This window comes from Callospermophilus lateralis, chromosome 5, assembly GCF_048772815.1.
Source record: "Callospermophilus lateralis isolate mCalLat2 chromosome 5, mCalLat2.hap1, whole genome shotgun sequence".
Taxonomy (NCBI): Eukaryota; Metazoa; Chordata; class Mammalia; order Rodentia; family Sciuridae; genus Callospermophilus; species Callospermophilus lateralis.
Window position 1 is genome coordinate 147121321 of NC_135309.1, and position 21557 is coordinate 147142877.

Sequence of the window (21557 nt, forward strand, 5' to 3'; positions counted from 1 at the left end):
ATTAATTCTTGATGTGATCGTGCTTTTGGTGGTTGCAGTTTCTCTTAGTCAACCATGGTCCAAATATACTAAATGGATAATTCTGGAAATAAACAATTCATAAATTTAAATTGCATGCCTTTTGGTGTTGCATGATAGAATCTTGTGCCATGTATTCTTGGACATGAATCATCCCTTTGTCCAACACATCCACACTGTATATGCTTCATGCCTCTCAGTCTCTTAGTAGCTGTTTAGGTTATAAGATTGATTGTTGCAATATTGCAGTTCTTATATTATTTATTTTTTATATCTTATTTTTGTTAATAATGGCCCCAAAGTCATGAGAAGTGATGCTGGCAATTTGGCTAAACCAAAGAAAAGCAAGAAATGCTTCTTTTAAAGGAGAAGGTGAAAGTTCTTGACTTATTTAGGAAAGAAAAATAAGTTCTATGCTAAAGTTGTATAAATCTGTGAATGAAGAATGAATCTTCTATGCATGAAATTGTGAAGAAGGAAAATTTCAGGCTAGTTTTGCTGTCTCTGCAATAGTTATAGCAACAGGTGTTAGATTATAGTGTTCAGTACTCTCTGCAATTTCAGGCATTTACTTGGGGTCTTGGAATATATTCCCAAGTATATAAGTGTATGGGAAGTAGTATATATTCATATTATTGTATAGGTGTTATTGTTTGGATATAAGGTATTCCATAAAAGATCCTGTGTTAATGCAGGAATAACGAGTTAAATGATTGAATTATAAGAGTGTAACCATCAGTTCATCCTAGTTTGAATTGACTAACTGTGCGTAGTAACTATAGGTAGGTGGGGCATGGCTGGAGGAGGTGGGTCACTGGGGGCATGCCCTGGAAGGATTTGTTACCTCTGCCATGCTCTTTCACTATGATGTTCTTCTGCCTCACCTTGGCCCAAAGCAATGGAGTCTGGCACTGTGGACTGAACCTCTGAAACCAAGAGTCAAAATAAACTTACCTTTCTCTAAATTCTTGTCAGGTGTTTTGGTCACAGTGACTTGTGTAAAGCTGACTAATATAATGGCTGCTCTCCATATTTTTTCATCTTGTAAAACTGAAACTCTATACCCATTACACAACTTCTCATTTCAGCCTTCTCTTAGCCTCTGACAACTATCATTCTCATTTCTGTTTCTGAATTTGACTGTTCTAGATATATCATAGAGGGGAATCATAGAATAACTTTAAAAATTTTTTTTGTAGTTGTAGATGGACACAATACCTTTATTGTATTAAGTTTCTTTATGTGGTGCTGAGGATTGAAACCAGGGCCTCATACGTACTAGGCAAGGGCTGTAGTACTGAATTACAACCCCAGCCCCCATAGAATAACTTTTTGTGTGTGTGTATAAGACTGGCTTGTTTGACTTAGCTTATTCTTAAGGTTCAACCAAGCTGTAGAATGTGTCAGAATTTCCTTCCTTTTTAAGGTTGAATACTATTTCATTATATGTATATATCATATTTTGTTGAATGATTCATCTGTTGATTTTAACTTGAGTTCCTTCTACCTTTTGTCTCTTATTGGAAAATTTTGCTATGAACATAGGTATGTAAGGAGAAACCTTGATTTCAATTCTTTTAGGTATATACTTAGAGGTAGAATTGCTAGGTCATATAGTAATTCTATGTTAATTTTTTGAGGAACCTCTGTACTGTTTTTCATAGCAGTATTACCATTTTACATTCCTATCAACAACATACAATGGATCCTAATTTGTCCCTAGACTTTATTTGTTATTTTCTGTTTTTGTTGTTTTTAAATAAAGCCATTGTAATGAATGTGAAGTGTTCTCACTATGGTTTTTGTTTGCATTTTCCTAACAATTAGTGATGTAGAACATTCTTTCACGTGCTTATTCTTTGAAGAAGTGTCTATTCAAGTCCTTTGTCCATTTTTTAATTGTGTTTTTTTGTCATTGAATTGTAGGTGTTATTTGTATATTTTAGATACTCATCTGTTATTAGAAATATAGTTTGCAATTAATTTTTCCATCTTTTGAATTGCCTTTTCACTCCTTTGATAGTGTCCTTTGATGTACAAGTGTTTGATTTTATTGAAGTCTTTTTTTGCCTATGCTTTTAGCATCATATCCAAGAATCCATTGTAAAATCAAATGTCATGAAACTTTTTTCCTGTTTTATTAAAAAAAAATTATATATATTTTTGTGTGGTGCTGAGGATTGAACCCAGGGCTTTGTGCCTGTGAGGCAAGCACTCTACCAACTGAGCTATATCCCCAACCCTGTTTTAAAGATTTTTAGAGTTTTATATCTTTAATCTATTTTGAGTTCATTTTTATATGATGTAAGGTAAGGGTCCATCTTTATTCTTTTGAATTTGAGTTTCCAGTTTTTTCTAACACCATTTATGAAAAGACTGTTATTTCCCCACTGAATGTTCTTGGCACCCTTGTCAAAATCATTTGACCATATGAGAGTATAATGTTTTGAGTTTAGCTCTTTGTTTGAGTTTTCTAGAGCTTGCTCTAAGTAATACCTTGTATATACACAATTTATCACATCTGCTAGTGTCATTTTATTTGTTTGAGTAAATATAGAAACCTTATTTCCCTTTACCATCCCCCATTTATAATGTAATTATCTTAAGTATTTACTCTGCATACATGCACATCAGAGTTTTATGCTTTAGCCACCAAGCAGAAGGAGGAAAGACTAGTGTATTTACTGATATTTTTGAATATTGAATATTATTGAATATTTCTCCTTCCTTCCTTCCTTTCTTCCTTCTTTCCTTCCCTTTTCTTCTTTTGTATAGAAAACTTCCCTTAACCATTTTTTCTGGGTAAGTTTGCTGGTGACAAATTCTTTTTCTTTTTTAAATTTCTCCTTTAATCTGAAAGATATTTTCACTGGTTATAGAGTTCTATGTTGACACTATGTTGACACTTTTAGCACTTCAAAATATTATGCCACTGGACTGGGATGTGGCTCAAGTGGAAACACGCTCGCCTGGCATGTGCGAGGCACAGGATTCGATCCTCAGCACCACATAAAAATAAAATAAAGATGTTGTGTCCACCGAAAACTGAAAAATAAAATAAAAAATTCTCTCTCTCTCTCTCTCTCTCTTAAAAAAAAAAACATATGCCACTTCCTTTTGGTTTCCACACTTTCATTATGAGCAATTTATTATCATTTTAAATTACTATTTCTCCATTGATAAAGTGTCATTTTCTTTGGCTGCCATCAAAGTTTTTACTTTGTTTCTAGAAGTTTAGCTAATATGTGTTGTGGCATGGGTTTCTTTAAATTCAAAGATAAATTCATCCTATTTGGTTTTCACTTAGTTTCTTAAATCTTCACATATTTGAGAATTTTTCAGCCATTATTTCTTGGAGTGATTTCTTTTTTTTTTTTTTAGTTCTGCCTTCTTTTCTCTTCTTTGGTACTGGGGATTGAACCCAGGGGTGCTAATCACTTAGCCACATCCCCAGCCCTTTTCTATATTTTATTTAGAGACAGGATCTCACTGGTTGCTTAGTGCCTCACTAAGTTGCTGAGGCTGGCTTTGAACTCCATCTCTCCTGCTTCAGCCTCCAGAGGTGCTGGGATTACAGGCTGAGACTCAGAAACTTTGATGACATGAAGGTTATTAGATCTTTTGTTACAGTCTCGAAGTTCTGAGTCTTTTTTTTTTTTTTTTTCTGTATTGTTCGGGTTGATTATTTCTGTCATTTTGATTGCTGGTTTACTAATTCTTTCTTCCATTTGTTTTGAGCTCATTCACTGAGCTTTATAATTTTGTTACTGTATTTTTCAAGTCTAAACTTTGCATTTGATTTTTTTTTTATATCTCCCATTTCTTTGCTGAGGATATTTTTTCTTTTCACTCACATGTTTATAATTGCTCATTGAAGTTTTTTTTTTTTTCTTTAATGGCTGCTTTAAAGTCTTCATTAGATAATTCTGGCATTTCTGTTGTCTCAGTGTTGGCATCATTTAATTGCCTTTTTTTCTATTTAGTTGAGATCTTTCTGGTTCTTGGTCTGATATACAATTTTCAATTGAAACCTGGAGAATTTTAAAATATATTTTGCTACTCTGTATTTTATGTAAACCTTCTGTTTTAACTGGTTTCATTCACACTGCTTTGGCAGACAAAGAGGGTAGATTGGGGATGGTCTCATTACTGTCAGATGAAGGTATCAGTCCAGGTCCCCATTTGACCTTCATTGAGACTCCAGGGGGTCTCCTTAGTTTACAGGTGAGATGGGAGTTCTAACTCCCCACAGGGTTTCTACTCATACTCATGTTGGTGGCTGTTTACCCATTGGGTCATGTTGAAAATCCTGATTGACCACTAGCCTACTTTTGTAGGAGTGGGTGTGTTGTGCCCACACTAGCTAGGGTGGAAGTCCAGGTTTCCCACATTTTGTGCTGAGGCCACAAAACAGAGAGGGGTTCATTACCAGTCAATGAGTATGCAAGTTTTTGCCTTCTGTTTAACCTTCTCTGATATTATCATGGTGGGGAGTGCCTTGCTATGGTCTCACCAGGCAGAATCTAGGCTCTGCATTCTGCTTTTGCTGGCATGGTTCGGAGAGGAGCTGTAGGTTTTAGCTGTCATAGATGGGAGTAAAGTCTCAGTTGTTTTTTTTTTTTTTTTCTGTGCTACTGACTGTAATAGGGCATTTATTGTTTAAAAGTGTTCTGTCTTGCTAGGCTACCCTTTTTGTGGCCCTTTGGCTACAGAGAGTAGGCTTTTGTTAGGATTTCTTTTCCCTCCATCAGTGCCAGTGGCAATTTTGGGTGTTTGTCTTTTTTAGCCTTAAATCTGGAATACATGAGACAAGAGCAAACTGAAGGAACTCAGAATAAGGGTGTTCCTCATGTCCTGAGGTTTCTTTCTTCTGTTTTTTAGAGTCTTATGTTTATTATAAATATAATCCATAGTTTAGCTGCTCATAGTAAGAGGAATAGGAAAAGGTAGATTCATCTGTCTCATTTGCTTCTGCTTCCCAGAAAGCAGAAGTCTCATTCTTCAATATTATTTTAAGCAGCTATATATTCCCCCAAATTGACATTATTTTCAGTTTTTCCCTATGTGGTATGTGTTTTCCTATTTGAAAATTAGAGATTAAGAAAGGAGAATCATTTCTTAATCATTGGATAAACAAATCTGGAGTAGAAAGGAGTTCCTGGGAATATTGCTCAGAATTTAATTAGTAAGGTTTCAATGTGTTTAGATTATAGTGTAGCCAGACAGATTGAGAAATCCACCCCTATAACATCTGTTCATCAATCAAAAAAGAAATAAATTACTTTTTCCTAAGGCCTAAAAATACAGATGATTTTATAGGTGAAAAATCCTTTAGAAAGCATATGCTTCAGTCCCACTAATGGGACTGCTTGCAATCACAGCAGTGGTTTGTGGCAGGTCTTGGTGAGGGTTATGTGTGTCCAGAAGGCTAGGAAGGAATTATGGGCAGGAGGACAATTGACACTACAGGTTACTGGAAGGAGGTTCCAGGTAAGAATGGTTGAGGCTTAGAAGGGAGGTTTAATTCAATTACAAATTAGAGCCAAATATTGTGCAAAGCTGGAGATAAGGGGTGGTATAAATAAGTATTACCACCCTTTGCTGTGGACTTAATAATTGTGAATCAATTTTACGTATATATTCACTTTTGGTCCAAGTTAAAATCATGGATGTTATCAATATTAGTATCATTTTTTTTCTATTACGAAGATGTATAAAACCAAACCTTAAAATCACCATTGTTTTTTGGTGCTGCTGACATTTTAGTCTAGATAAATGTTTGTTGTGGGGCCTGTCTTGTGCAATATTGGATTATTAACATCTGTGACACCTCTCCAATTGTGCTCATTAAAAATGTCCCCAGACCTTGATGAAAGTCCCTTGGAGAGCAAAATTCTCCTTGATGAGAACCATCAAGGTAAGACCACATATCTGATAAATGGAAGAACCTTGAATTGTGCTGCAAATCCTATACAGATAGGAGACTAAATAATGCTAATCTTTTCATTCCCTTTCCTTGTTTCCTTTCCACCTCACAAAGTTCTCTGTCCAAAGCTGAGTAAATCATACTTCCTGACCTAAAGAAAAAGAGGAAGATTCTATCATCAGATAGAATTACTCATATTATTACAGATATGTTTACTATTATTGTTAATGCAGGTAGACCAAAGAGTCTGGAAATAATCCTTTGGTTGGTATTTATAATCAAACCAAAACAAAAAGTGATACTTTACCCCATTTCCATTAAGATTGTAGCTTTTGTTATGAACTCTCTAATAAATTACTTCATTTAAGTTATGTAGTTTATGGTGTTCCTTGGCAGGAAAATGTTGAAAATATTTTACTGTTATGGCAAATTTCACATTAAGCTATATTTCAAAATGTCATTAGTAAAAGTTCTGGAAAAAGAACACTCACTACCAAGTGATATGCTACCAAAAGATGGATTGCTACTATTTTAGATGATTTAGTTGTACCAATTATATGTATTTTTTTAATGAGTTATACCCTACATGATTTCCAGTAAAACTTTGATTTTAAATGTAAACAACATTTACTTAAACATTTTATTCACTCAAAATGTAAATACTAAGTTCTGTGTTCTTAAAAGTTTTTCTTTAAATGTTAGAAATTGTCTATATATAGGCACACTCTGCATTGAATTAAATGAAATAATTTTCATCCTAGCTTTTTTTGTGTGACATTATTTCTATTTGCTAAATGATGAAAAAGTATTTAGTTATGAAATGAGATGCAGAGTGTAATAGATTGTTCTCTAAGCAAAACATTTCAACTGCTCTCTTGGTTCTTGTAAGAATGCTTAGCACTTACATGTGAGTTCTCATTGCTTACAAATATTGTCAGCTATAAAGGGAGCAGTGTCTTAGATAATTGAACATAGGGCTAGCCTAGAATTCATTTGACTTTAAATTATTTTGAAATTTGTGTTGGAATATATATATACAACTATAAATTTTTTTCTTTGATTAAAAAATATTCACTTCACATGGATGTTGACTTTGGAAACTTAATGTGTTAGAATATTGACATCTTTGAAATAGGTATGTTCAGCATTTTCCACAATATATTAAACTGTATAGTTATGCTTTTGTCTTGAAATAAACCCAAAGTTCCCCAGCTGTTTCTCTATTTCTGTTCAATACCTTACTGGTTCCTAATTGCCTTCTAATCTAATTTGTGGCAGTAATGGACTGTAAAAACCTTTTAGATGCAAACTGACTAAAACAGAATTGCCTTTATTTCTCTATTGCAATTTTCAATCTAATGTTAGTTTGGGATATAATAATTTGATCTTAAAAGTTTTTCATTTTTTAGAAATTTGCATTTATCCTCTGCCTCTCATTTAGTTGGCTGACCAAAAGTGATAGCACCTGATTTTCTTTATAGATGTAGTCTTCAGTCTAAAGTTTGAGTGTAAATTAAGTTATAATCTAATGTGATTGTGATTTAAACAAATCAAAGTGAGCCAATTATTCCTAAAACTTTTTGTGTATGTCTGCTGTACACTGACTGTTTTGTGGACTGGTAATCCAGAGTTGATAGATACACATAGTCTTTGAGAAGTTTGCACTTTTCAGTTTGGTTAGGGAGTGATGGGAGGGAGGGAGATAGAAATTTATAATATGTTATGGTAAGTGCTAAGATTGGGATAGGGAAAGGTTGTCCTGGGAGTACATAGAAGGGCCATTTAACTTAGAGTTTGAAATGTTGAGAAATGCTTCCAGGAGCAGGTCACATCTGCATTGAGTCTTGAATAATGAATAGGACTTATCAAGGTGAAGAAGAATAGAAGCCTATTAAAAGACTAAGATGATATGACCAGAGAGATAGAAGGTAAGTCTTTGAACAAAGAGTGGCTATCATTTATTGAACCCTTCTATGTACCTAACTCTGCACGAGAAGTTTTAAACAGCTTAGTTCACAGTAACCTGTAGGGCAGGTTCTATTACCTGTAGTGTGCAAATGAGGAAACAGAGTCATAACTTCCTTCAGATTATGACATGGTTACTGAGTAGCAGAGCTATATTTTAGAATTTGGGCTTTTCTGTTTTTTTTTTTTTTTTTTGTCTAGGCCTTCATCCCAGGAAAGGACAGTTTCAAGATGGAGGACAAAGTTAAATAGTTACCATGTTGATGAAAAGTCAAGTGTGTAGGCTAAGTACTGAAAGTGTCTAGGGGCATTCCTAGTGACTTGTTTGTTCATTCAAGAAATGTTTACTGACAGTCTCTTATGTGCCCAGAACTATGTTAGGCATTAGGAATAAAATGTCAAATGCCAAAGTGGTAGAGGTCAAGGGTAAAGGAAAGCAGAGATACTGACTGAAATCATAGTTTGGAAAAGCTTGATTACAAAAGAAAAGATAGCAACTTGGCAGTAAATGTAGGGGAAATCAGTAGTCTTTTTGTTTTGCTTTGTTTTTCTTCTTTCTGTTTTTGGGTACTGAGGATTAAACCCAGGGGATTTTACCACTGAGCTATATCAATGGGCTTGCTTTTTATTTATTTATTATGTTTTTATGCAACTCCATGTTCCCCCATTCATTACACAGGCTAGGCATGCGACCCAGGCTGAGATATATATGCAGTAGGCTTTCTCTGCCCCCTCTTTCTATGTGGCTGGGAGGCCTGTTTTATTTTAATATTGGAAATACTTTATTTGGTTGTAAAAAAAAGAAAAAGCGACATAGCAGGGGAAAGGTTGCAGATTCAAAAGAAGGACTCCACATGTTTAGTTAAGTACATTGTAAAATAATCAATGAATTTATAATGGGCATAGAATTTTAGTGTATTATCTTGCTCTTGGGCAAGTGGAGACTTGAATAAACAATGAAATCTCTTATTCAGATGATCACAGTGACCTCTTTAGTCTAATTTATGCTCCCCTCTTTATTGTCCCTGAGTTATTCACTCTGGACTCTGTTGTAGTATTATTTGCATTGAAATAGTCATTGTTGTTTGCCTTTTAGAACATTGGCTTCTTGGGAAGGGGGATGAATAGAGACTGTCTAATGCACTTCAATAAATTGTACTTTAACAAATAAATAATTTAATAAATAAATCACTAATAAATGCTTATTGAATCAGTGAATTTGTGAATAACTCTTGGTTTTTTATTTGTACCATTCCTGAACAAGGTTTTTTTGCTTTTTAGCTTTTAGGGTTAAAAAATATATACCTATCTTGTGAAAACTTTTTTATCTCTTAGAAATAAAGTATAGAACATATAGAGGTATGCTCAAATACAAATAAAGAGGATTTTTAATATTTTGGATACAGAGATCCAAAATATGGTTATTGTTAAGGAAGTCTGAAATGATTATTTTATATATAGGTAATAGTATGCTTAAAAGTAATTTTTGAAATTAAAGTACAATAAATGGTGGTATCCTAATTTATTAATTTCCTTCAGTTACTCTCTCTGTAAGTTTCTCGAGGCAATGCAAACAGGAAAATAAAGGATTATATTTTAGTAAAGTGTAATCAGATTTTAATGTAAGTTGTGATTTTATTTTAGTATTCATTACCAGGGGAACAGTGTTTTATATAAAACCCTTCTTTTAAATTTGTCAGCAATTATAATTGTTAGGTCATTTTAAAATTCTAATTGCAATAATAATGATTAGGCAGTCTGTTCTTTCCTTTATGTCTGTTAAATTCACTTTGATTTTTGTAACATAGACTTTTCAAAACCATCCCCCAAAAGTTTTGAGGTTTGTTCACTCTAAAGTACATTTAATGAAAAGGAAAAAAACATGGAAATTCATTTTGTTTTTTTCCAGTTTTTTTTTTTTTTTTTTTAGTACTGTGGATTGAACCCAGGGCCTTTTGCACATGTGAGGCAGGGTCTCTCCAATTTGCCTAGACTGCCTGGAATTTGTGATCTTACTGCCTTAAGCTTCTGATTACCTGGGATTCCAGCATATTTTTTCCATATTTTTAAATTGGTGCATTATAATTGTACATAACAGTGGAATTTGTTGTTATACTTTTACACATGCACACAATATAATAATATAATTTGGCTGATATTGTTCCCCCTTCCTTTTCCTTCCCTCCTTCTTCCCTACAGCAGAAGAGCCTTGTGCATGCTTGTAAATGCTCTATCTCTAAGCTACATTCCCAGTCCTTACTCTTTTTCTTGATTTCCAAAAACAAATTCCCAGTTTCTCCCTTATGAATTATATTATCAGCAACTATTCATTTATTTTTGGATCATGTTAAATGTTTAGGTTATGTTAACAAATAATTTTGTATGACCTAAATAATTTCTTAGGTTTTTTTTTTAGAGTTTTAAAATCAATTTATTATCAGCTGAAACAGATGATAAAAGATATCCTTATACTTTTTTCTGCTGTTTAAAAATACTTATTTTTATTGGTACATTATAAATTATACATAATAGTGGATTCATTATGCCATATCTGTACATGCATATAACATAAATTGATTAATCTCATTTGCTATTTTAAGCTATGTGTTAAAAAAACCAGTAATATAATTTTTAAAAATTATATATTTCCTATGATATGTAGTTCTCCCCAAATACATTATTATTGATGTCATGGAATTTTGCTGTTTCAGAATCCTGTCCAAAAGATTCCTGACTCACATGAGATAACACTGAAGCATGGCACTAAAACAGTAAGTTTAAAAAATTTGGTTTGTTTCTCATAATAACAAGGTTCTGATGGAAAAATGAACTAATGGGATATCTTTTTCCTAAGGCTTATTACACAATCTACTGATGTCATAGAAGCTATAGACATTATAAAAAATTGATTCTTTTATGTTCAGCCAAATAGCCAGTGCCTTTCATTTAAAGTGGGCACACTAATTGTCAGTGTTATTGTTGGCTTTTAAAACCTCTTGTTCTTTGACATAGAAACATAGAAACATTGCAAGTGGAAGAAAGAAAAGAGATTTAAATGCAATTTTATTTTTAATGATGTGAGAAAATTTCTTATTATCCTCAGCTTTATTTGTGTATCAGTAGGAGGCATACGTTTGCTCACTTTTTCAGATGAATATTAAGTCAGGAATGAACTGTAAGTAGTCATTTTATTACTCTAAGGATATATTACTTAGTTTTTAGATATTTTATATCATTGCATTTACTTTTGTTATTTAAAGTTGAATAATACAAAATATTTGAGATACAAACTGAAATTGTGTTTCATATTGCAAAATCTTTAAAAAGTGTAGTTGGAAGAGTGAAACATGCATATAAAATGAAAGAATAAAATTATCTTATTTTATCTGTTCAAAGAAATTACATTTTTGTAGATATTTGGTATGTAGAGAAGAAAATACATCCTATAATGAGAGAGAAAACCTTAGTCAATAGTGATGGATTCAGAAATAACACAAATGATAAAATTAACAGGAATGTAAAAAAAGTGTCATTATTCTCAAAAAAACTTTTTAAAGTATTGTTTTCATCAAAAATATTTGTCAAATATAACTGGATGGTACATATCTGTAATTCCAGCTGCTTAGGAGGTTGAGGCAGAAGGGTTGAAAATTGGAAGCCAGTCTGGGTAACTTAATGAGACTGTCTCAAAAAAAAAAAGGGGGGGGGTGGTGGTGGTGGATGGGATTGTAGCTCTGTGGTAGAATGCTTGCCTAGCACATAGAGGCCTTTGCTTTGATCACCAGTACTGTAAAAAACAAAAGTCAAATATAAAGATTCATTGTTATTTAAAGCAAAATGGAAAATACTAAAATACTTTTAAATGTCTTAATTATGGTTTGTTTGTTTGCTTATTTATTTATTTATTTTGTATTGACCTTAAAATTTATTTTCTAAATAAGGATATTTAAGAATGGAAGGGGTAGTAAGTAGTAATTATTTCTGGGATGGCAGCCCTAAAGCAGGTTTGTCCCAGGAAAGGTAGGGTGGTGGTCAGCAGAATCTTAAAAGTTTTTCATGAGAAAGTCAATTTACAACATTAATGAACATGTTGACATATTAAGATAGTGAAGCCTTGGATAGTGACTTAAATGTCGTATTATTACCACATACATTGCTCCTCAGGAAAGTAAATTTAATTTACTTTAAGAAACAAATCCTAACAAATACTCTTCCTTATGGTATATACATAATTAGTAAATGTAATTTCTTCCATAAACATGTAGAATAAGCTTGTGGTAATTACTTTCCCACTGTAGCAATGATGATGTCAACTCTGAAATCTCAATAACATCCTGACAACAGTATAAACAGAAGAAGACTTTTAAAAGCAAAGCTGTGTCCCTATTTTGCAGGGACCAGGGCATGTCCTACAAGGCCAACTGAGGACTCCAGCCCAGGCTCTTACAAATTGGAGGTATAAGATCCTCCTTTGCTGCTGGTATCATAAAACCATATCACCAAGCGGGTGCAGAGAACTACCAGGCTGCAGAGAGCTCAGACATGTATTATCCCATTAAATGTCTCTGACATCCTATGAAGTGAGCAGGATAAATGCCATTATCTCCTTTAAACAGAAGAAACATGAAGGAACAGAGGTTAAACTGTGGGTTCAAAGTAGCAGCCAAAAAAGAGACTAATTTGCTAGTTTGTCTGACTTCCAAGAATGTTTATATGCCAATTGTCATAAAGGAGCAAAGAATAAAGAGCATTAGTCAAATGATCATTTAAATTAAATCTCTGCATACTATTGGTGCCTTGTCATCATAAACCTGAGCTTCTGGCCAGAAGATCTGCTATAGCTGCCTGATATGTAATATCCAGCTTCTGCTTTACATGTTGCATTTTGCATCTTCTGTGAAATATAACACTAACCTCAAAGCAATAATTGTGGTATATATATTTATTTTAAATATTGATTTTTTTTCAGTTGTTGATGGACCTTTATTTTATTTATTTATATGTGCTGCTGAGATTCGAACCCAGGACCTCACACATGCCAAGCAAGTGCTATACCACTGAGCTACAACCCCTGCCTCTTAATTGTGATACATTGATATACATAAATATTGTTATATGTAAATGTTGGCTCACACAAACAAAAACTCTTTGGGGTCCTTGATAGATTTTAAAATTGTAAACGGTCTCAATAGATTTTAAAATCTCAAAAAATTTTGGAGCTGGGCATGGTGGCGCATGCCTGTAATCGCAGCAGCCCAGGAAGCTGAGACAGAAGGATCACAAGTTCAAGGCCAGTCTCAGCAATTTAGCAAGACCCTGTCTGAAAAGAAAAAATAAAGAAAGGGCTGGGGATATGGCTCAGTGATTAAGCATCCCTGGTTCAAACCCTGATACCCAAAACCAAACAAACAAAAACAACTCCAATGCATCTTACCCATTGAAAGTCAGTTGGAGTGTCTAATCATGCTGTTGGATCATTTATTTGCAATTCTGCTTTTGCTTTGATTGTATTTCCATTTCTTGTAAATGTCAGATATTAGGAGAGTTACTCTTTGATTTGTAGACTTACTCTTCTATTTGGTCTTGCCTTTTAAAGATGTTAGCTATTATAACATGTTCATAAGGCCAATCTTGTTTCCTTTAGACTTTGTATTTTAGTGCCCTTATACTCCATTTTGTAGGGTTGTTTAAAAGGAAATATGGAGGCTGGGGTTGTGGCTCAGCGGTACAGTGCTTGCCTCTCATGTGTGAGACCCTGGGTTCGATCCTCAGCACCACATAAAAATAGATAAACAAAATAAAGATATTGTGCCCATGTATAACCAAAAAATATATATTTTTTTAAAAGCAAATACGACATGGATATCAAGTACAACCAGAGAAATAAAAAGTTGTGCTCTATTTGAATCAAAATGCATTCTGCTTGGCTAGGGTGGTGGCTCAGTGATAGAGCCCTTGCCTAGCATGTGTGAGGCATTGGGTTTGAGTCTCAGGACCACATATACGAAAATAAAATAAAGATCCATCAACAACTAAAAAAACCAAAGAAAATGCATTCTGCTATCATGTATAACTAATTAGGAAATAAAAAATAGAAAAAGCAAATACGAGACTTCATATGATTTTATCTATAAATATATTAGTCTAAATCCTTAAGAGATAAGCTGGGGCTGTCCCTCACTCTTTCTGAGTGTATACTGTCTGACACAATAACATCTTTACATCTAATTTTTTTGGCAATTTTTTTAATATCATCTAATATCCCACTGAAGTTTTTATTTCTCAAGTTGTCTTGTACGTCTTTTTACAGTTTGTTCAAATCAGTGACCAGTGTTGTCTGATTTACTCATGTTAGACCATCATTGATTTTGTCATATCTCTATAACAGTTATTCTGTTTCATAGCATATGTTAGAAGTTTACTACTGTATCTGTGTAGTAAGTATATTTGGAAATGGGAAATTTAAGTTCTTCAAATTTGTCCTACTTTAAAAAAATTGCTCTAATTAGTTATATATGATGGTAGAATGCATTTTGACACATCGTATATAAGTGGAGTATAACTTCTCAATCTTCTGGTTGTATATGATGTTGAATGACACGGGTCATGTAATCATATATGTACTTAGGGTAAAAAAGTCTGATTAGTTCCACTTCCTTCCTCCCATATGCCCTCCCCTCCCTTCACTCCCCTCTGTCTAATCCAGATTACCTCTATTCTTTTCTAGTCCCCTCCCCCACCTTATTGTGAATTAACATCCATATATCAGAAAGGACATTTGGCCTTTGGTCCTTTGGGATTGGCTTATTTCACTTGCTTTGATAATCTCCAGCTCCATTCATTTACTGGAAAATGCCATAATTTCATTCTTCTTTAAGGCTGAATAATACTCTGTTGTGTATATATGCTACATTTTCTTTATCCATTCATCTGTTGAAGGGCACTTAAGCTGGTTCCATAATTTAGCTATTGTGAGTTGAGCTGCTATAAACATTGATGTAGCTGCATTACTGTAGTATAATGATTTTAAGTCCTTTGGGTATAAGCCGGGGAGTGGGATAACTGGGTCAAATGGTGGTTCCATTCCAAGTTTTCTGAGGAATCTCCATACTGCTTTCTAGAGTGGATGCACCAATTTTCAGTCCCACTAGTAATGTATGAGTGTACCTTTTCCCCTACATTCTCGTCAACATTTATTAATGCTTATATTCTTGGTAATTGCCATTCTGACTGGAGTGAGATGAAATCTTGGGAGTAGTTTTGATTTGCATTTCTCTAATTGCTAGAGATGTTGAACATTTTTTCATATATTTGTTGATTAATTGTATTTCTTCTTAGAAATAGTTCCTTAGCCCCTTTATTGATTGGGTTATTATTATTTTTTTTTGGTGTTGAGTAGATTAATGTAGATTAATGCTCTGAGGTGCATGTGGTAAAGATTTTCTCCCATTCTGTAGGCGCTCTCTTCACATTCTTGATTGTTTCCTTTGCTGAGAAAAAACTTTTTAGTTTGAATCCATCACATTTATTTATTTATTTTTTAAAAATTTGATAAAATGTTTATTAAAGTTGGTAATGAAATCTCAGATTTACATAACATTTGCATCCACTTTTGGGGGACAATACAAACATCAATGTGGCCAAACGTTATTATTTAACTTTTGTGTTAATAAGCAAATTAATATTTATAGTGTTCCTGAACAGACTTTAAAAACTTCTTGGCATCTTTTTTGTTTTTAAAAGAAAATACTACTTAATAAATATAGTCCTAAAAGATATGCTAAAAAACCTATAAAAAGTTAAGGGGAAAAGAGCTTCAGTTCTTTTTTTTTTTTTTTTTTTTCCGGTATGTCCTCAGTTGCCATTCTTACTAGTACAATTCTGATTCTTGTTGTAGCTGTTTTAATTAGTTTTAACATGAAACATTAACAAATTATTATTGATATAGGCTTTTCATTTTGCTCAAGATTATTAATTGTAAGTGGAATGAAGCAGCATTTCCAGTTGACGAACGCATCCTGAGGTAGTGTGATCTCTCTTAAGTAAAGCTTGTGACAATTAAACCAATAAATTGCAGCAATGAGAAAACTGTTGACAAAGTACAACCAGGGAATGTTCATCTCAATATATGCTGGAATTTGTACTTTAAATAAAATGATGACAATCTGAAGTAGTACAAATGGCAACCAGGTACCAAGAAAACAGACAATAAGCTTGGACAAGAGTATTTTTTTAGAGTTCACAGTATAACCAGAGTGGGATGAAAAGGGAAAATATAGTATAGTTTCATTCTTATAGGATGTTATCCTAATAGCCTGGATCAAGGTAATAACTTCTGACCAAGAAGTTATAAAAGCCACAAGTAAAATCAGCATCATGGAAAATGATAGCCAGTAACTCTGAATGCTGACATAAAAAGGACACTGGTAAGAATAAACATTCTGTGCCTTCAGGCTTTGGTAAATAGCTGGATCTCCCAAAACATAAACAAGGACTGAAATCCAAATTAAAATGACAATGAAGAAATAAAATAACGTTTGACACTTAGATGAAAGCTTGTTGGTTTTAAAGAAATTCAAGCAATTTCTATACAAGCTATCAGGAAAACCGGGTAATGCAAAAAGCCATAAGTAAAGGAAATAATTTGAGTAAATAGGCAGATGTGATATTTAGTAAACCTAATGCCTAAAAGAATAAAATCTGTGAAATAGGATATAATGGAAATGTTCACCAAAAGTAAAAGATCGACGAATGCTAGTGAAATGCAAAAATATTCCATAAAATTTTGATAGGTGTTTTTTCTTCTCATTCCTAGTGTGAGGATATTCAACAATATTTTCCCAAGTATGATCAAATACAACAGACTATTAACATCTAGAGGATGGTCTGGTTGGTGTAACTGGTACTGAAAAGAACAGTTCTCTGGAGAAAGAGCTGTCATAGTTTTAGTTTAATTTCAAGAAGACCTGCTGAAATGCATGATAAAGCACTGCTGCACTTTCCATCCTCTCCAAGGGGTCCTCTTGACTAATGGTCCTCCTATTTTATGTTACTGCTGGTCCCTTGAATTCATTGTGCTATACCAAAGGTTATATGAGTTAGCCCCGAGCGTTTGCACAGTGGGGGACGAAGAAAGCGTGTTTCCTTCCTCTGAGGCCCGATGGGCACAGTCGCCTCCCGAAAGCGGGACCCTGCTTGCTGCCACCTCCCAGACCACCTGCGCAGGTGAGAAAAAGTTGCTTCAGCCGCCAGGTTCCCGAAGACCGGCCCAGGTTATGTAGAAGGCATTGGGTTAGTGAGGCTGGTCATCAAGGAACCAGCCAAGCGCTCTGTCCTCGGAGACTGGCCAGCGCTGCAAAGCCGGGAGGCTTAATCCCCGCGCCCGGCGTGCGCGCGGAATCCATCCCGTTTATTGATTCATGATTTTACTTCTTGTTCTTTAGGGGTCTTGTTAAGGAGCTCAGTTCCTAAGATGGAGATTTGGACCTACTTTTTTTTTCTATTAGGTGCAGGGTTTATGTTTTAATGTCTCCGTCCTTGATCCACTTGAGTTTTGTGCAGGGTGAGAAATAGGGGTTTAATTTCATTTTGCTGCATATGGATTTCCAGTTTTCCGAGCACCTTTTGTTGAAGAGGCTCTTTTCTCTAATGCATGTTTCTGGTGCCTTTGTCTAGTATGAGATAACTATTTATACGGTTTTGTCTCTGTGTCTTCAATTCTGTACCGTAGGTCTACATGTCTGTTTTTGTGCCAATACCATGCCATTTTTGTTACTATGGTTCTGTAGTATAGTTTAACATCTGGTATTGTGATGCTTCCTGCTTCAGTCTTCTTGCTAAGGATTGCTTTGACTATTCTGGGTCTCTTATTTTTCCAAATGAATTTCATTATTGATTTTTCTAGTTCTATGAAGAATGTCATTGAGATTTTAATAGGAATTTTATTAAATCTGTATAATGCTTTTGGTAATATGGCCATTTTGACAATATTAATTTTGCTTATCTAAGAGCATGGGAGAGCTTTCCATCTTCTAAGATCGTCTTCTATTTCTTTGTAGTGCTGTTATGTTTTAGATGTAGTGTCCCCCAAAAGTTCATGTGGAAGCCAGTATGCAAAATCTGGAGGAGAAATGATTGGATTATAACATCAATCTAATCGGTGAATTAGTCCCTGATGGGATTAATGCTGATAGCTGGAAGTGAGGGGGTGTGTGGCTGAAGGAAGTGGTTCATTGGGGTGTGACTATGGAATATATATTTTGTATCTGGAGCATGGAATCTCTCTACTTTCTGATCATCATGTGAGCTGCTTCCCTCAGTCACACTGTTCTGTCACAATGTTCTGCTTCACTTTGAGCCTAGAAAAATGGAGCTGGCCTTCTATGGACTAAGACCTCTAAAACCATGAGCCCCCAAACTTTTTCCTCTTTTACAGTTGTTCTGGTTGGGTCCTTTTAGTCACAGCAGTGAAAAAGCTGATTAAAACAATTTCTGCAGTTTTCATTGTAGGGGTCTTTCACCTTTTTTGTTAGATTGATTCCCAAGGATTTTTTTTTTTTTTTTTTGAGGCTATTGTGAATGGGTTAGTTTTCCTAATTTTAGTGAATTTATCACTGATGTATAGGGATAGTTTGATTTATAGGTGTTGATTTTATATTCTGATACTTTGCTGAATTCATTTATTGGTTCTAAAAGTTCTCTGGAGGAATTGTTTGAATCTTCTAAATATAGAATTATGTTATTGGCAAATAGTGATAGTATGAGTTCTTTTCCTTTTTGTATCTTTTTAATTTGTTTCTTCCATCTAATTGCTCTGGCTAGAGTTTCAAGGACGATGTTGAATAAAAGTGGTGAAAGAGGGCATCCATGCCTTGTTCCAGTTTTTAGAGGTGATGTTGAGGCATGTTTCTATTCTCCTGAATTTTTCTAGTGTTTTGAACATGAAGTGGTGTTGTATTTTCTCAAATGTTTTTTTATCTATTGAGATGATCATATATGATTCTTGTCTTTAAGTCTGTTGATGTGATGAATTATGATTTTTTGATTTCCATACGTTGAACCAACCTTGCATCTCTGGGATGAACCCCTCTTGTTCGTGGCACACTATCCTTTTTAATACGTTTTTGTATGTGTTTGGCTGTATTTCGAAAATTTTTGCATCTATGTTCACCAGGGATATTGGTCTGAATTTTTTTTTTTCCTTGATGTCTTTGTCTGGTTTTAATATCGGGGATGATTCTAGCTTCATAGAAGGAATTTGGAAGGGTTCTCTCCCTTTTCTATTTCATGGAATAATTTGAGGACTATTGGTGTTAATTCTTATTTGAAGGTCTTGTAAAACTTGGCTGAGAATCTGTCGGTCCTGGGGTTTTCTTGATTGGTAGGCTTTTTAAAAAAAATATTTATTTAGTTGTCAATGGACCTTTATTTTCTTTATTGATATGTGGTGCTGAGAATTGAACCCAGTACCTCACACATGCTAGGCAAGCACTCTTCCACTGGGGTAGGCTTTAATATTATCTTCTATTTTATTGTTTGAAATTGATCTTTTAAAATCATGTATGTCCACCTGATTCAGTTTGAGTAGGTCATGTGTCTTTAGAAATTTGTTGATGTCTTCAAGATTTTCTATTTTATTGTAGTATAAATTTTCAAAATTGTTTCTGATTATCTTCTGTATTTCAGTAGTGTCTGTCATATTTCTTTTTCATCACAAATTTTAGTGATTTGAATTTTCTCTCTTCGTTAGCATGGCTAAGGGTTTGTCAATTTTATTTATTTTTTCAAAGAGCCAACTTTTTTTGTTGTTGATTTTTTTTGTTTCAATTTCATTGATTTTGGCTCTGATTTTAATTATTTTCTGTCTTTTGCTTTTAGTGTTGGGTTGTTCTTCTTTCTCTAGTGCTTTGAGATATAATGTTGGTTTATTTCTGTGTTTTTTTTTTAAATAATTTTTAGTTGTAGTTAGACACAGTACCTTTATTTTTATGTGGTGCTGAGAATCGAACCCAGCACCTTGCACATGCTAGGCAAGCACTAATTTGACTTAGTTCCCTCTTTGACTATTCCTTTAATGTAGTTCCTCCCTTTGCTAGTTTTCACTTTTTCTTTTTCACTTTATCCTCGTGGAATATTTTATTGAGAATGTTCTCTAGTGCTGGCTTTCTAGTTGTGAATTCTTTTAACTTTTGTTTCTCACGGAAGGTTCTTATTTCATCTTCAAATGTAAAGCCTAATTTTGATGGATATAAAATTCTGGGTTGGCATCCATTTTCTTTCAGAGCTTGGTATATGTTATTCCAGGACCTACTAGCTTTCTGGGTTAAGAAATCAGCTGCGATCTGAATTGTTTTCTCCATATACATAATCTGATGTATTTCTCTCAAAGCCTTTAAAATTCTATCCTTATTCTGTATGTTAGGCATTTTCATTATAATGTACCTTGGTGTGGGTCTGTTGTAATTTTGTACATTTGGGGTCTTATAAGCCTCTTGTGTTTAATTTTCCATTTCATTCTTTAGGTCTGGGAAATTTTCTGATATTATTTCATTGAAAATATTGTGCATTCTTTTGTTGTGTATCTCTGTGCCTTCATCTATCGTAATAACCTCAAATTTGGTCTTGTCGTGTTATCACATATTTCTTGGAAGTTCTGTTCTTGGTTTCTTACCACCTCTGCATGGTCAACTTCATTTTCAATGTTATGTATTTTGTCTTCATTGCCTCTGGTTCTGTCTTCCAAATGGTCTAGTCTGTTGGTGATGCTTTCCATTGAATTTTTAATTAGGTTTATTGATTCCTTTATTTATAGGATTTCTGCTTGATTTCTTTTCAGAATCTCTCTTTATTGAAGTGATCTTACACCTTCTGAAATTTATCTCTGATTTTACTACTTACATCATCCTTTACATTGTATATTCTGAACTCCTTCTTTGACATTCCAACCTTCCTACCCACTGTAGTCATCCTGTCAGTCCCCGAAAGCTTCAGGATTCACAGAGCTGGAGAAAGTCCAGCTCTCTCTAGCCTCTCTAACCTGTGTTCCCTTGGGAGAAATGCTCACAGTTTCTGACTTTCCGTTGGATTGCTAGGCTCAGACAAGCCCACACAGACCTAGCTGCAAACTCATGGATTAGGGCTTTCAGGTTCCCTTGCCTCCATTGTGTTGCAGTCCCAAGATGGCCCCTGGATCATGGATGATTGATAAACTCTGGTGGAGAGGTGTGTCCAATCTGGTGAACCTGCATTCCCCTCTTACGCTCATCTCCACCTATTGTGAGCCAGCATCTACACATGAGACAGAACATTTGGCCTTTGGTTTTTTGGAATTGGCTTATTTCACTTAGCATGACAGTCTCCAGTTCCACCCATTTACTGGCAGATGCCATTATTTCATTCTTCTTTATGGCTGAGTAATATTCCATTGTGTATATGTACCACATTTTCTGTATCCATTCATCTGTTGAAGGGTACCTAGGTTGGTTACATTGCTTCACTATTGTGAATTGAGCTACTATGAACATCAGTGTGGCCTCGTCACAATTGTGTGCTGATTTTAAGTCCTTTGGGTATAAATAGAGGAGTGGGATAACTGGGTCAAATGGTAGTTCCATTCCAAGTTTTTTGAGGAATCTCCATAATGCTTTCC

At 34.3% G+C, this 21557-nt stretch overlaps 2 protein-coding genes and 1 pseudogene across 2 annotated transcripts in view; 1 reads left to right on the plus strand and 2 right to left on the minus strand.

Annotated features, from left to right (window-relative positions):
* Wdr70 (WD repeat domain 70) overlaps positions 1-21557 on the plus strand; it is a 299382-nt gene that overhangs the window by 39234 nt on the left and 238591 nt on the right. Inside the window, exon 6 of the mRNA XM_076857389.2 lies at positions 10621-10680. Within this exon, the coding sequence (XP_076713504.2) occupies positions 10621-10680 (60 nt within the window). The remainder of the gene's footprint in view (positions 1-10620; positions 10681-21557) is intronic.
* LOC143400587 (small nucleolar RNA SNORA51) lies at positions 8564-8665 on the minus strand (annotated as a pseudogene).
* Positions 15835-16918, minus strand: LOC143399482 (putative G-protein coupled receptor 160). The gene is given in 2 exon segments (XM_076856197.2): positions 15835-16490; positions 16493-16918. Coding segments are annotated over 2 exon segments (1014 nt in total). The 5' UTR covers positions 16851-16918.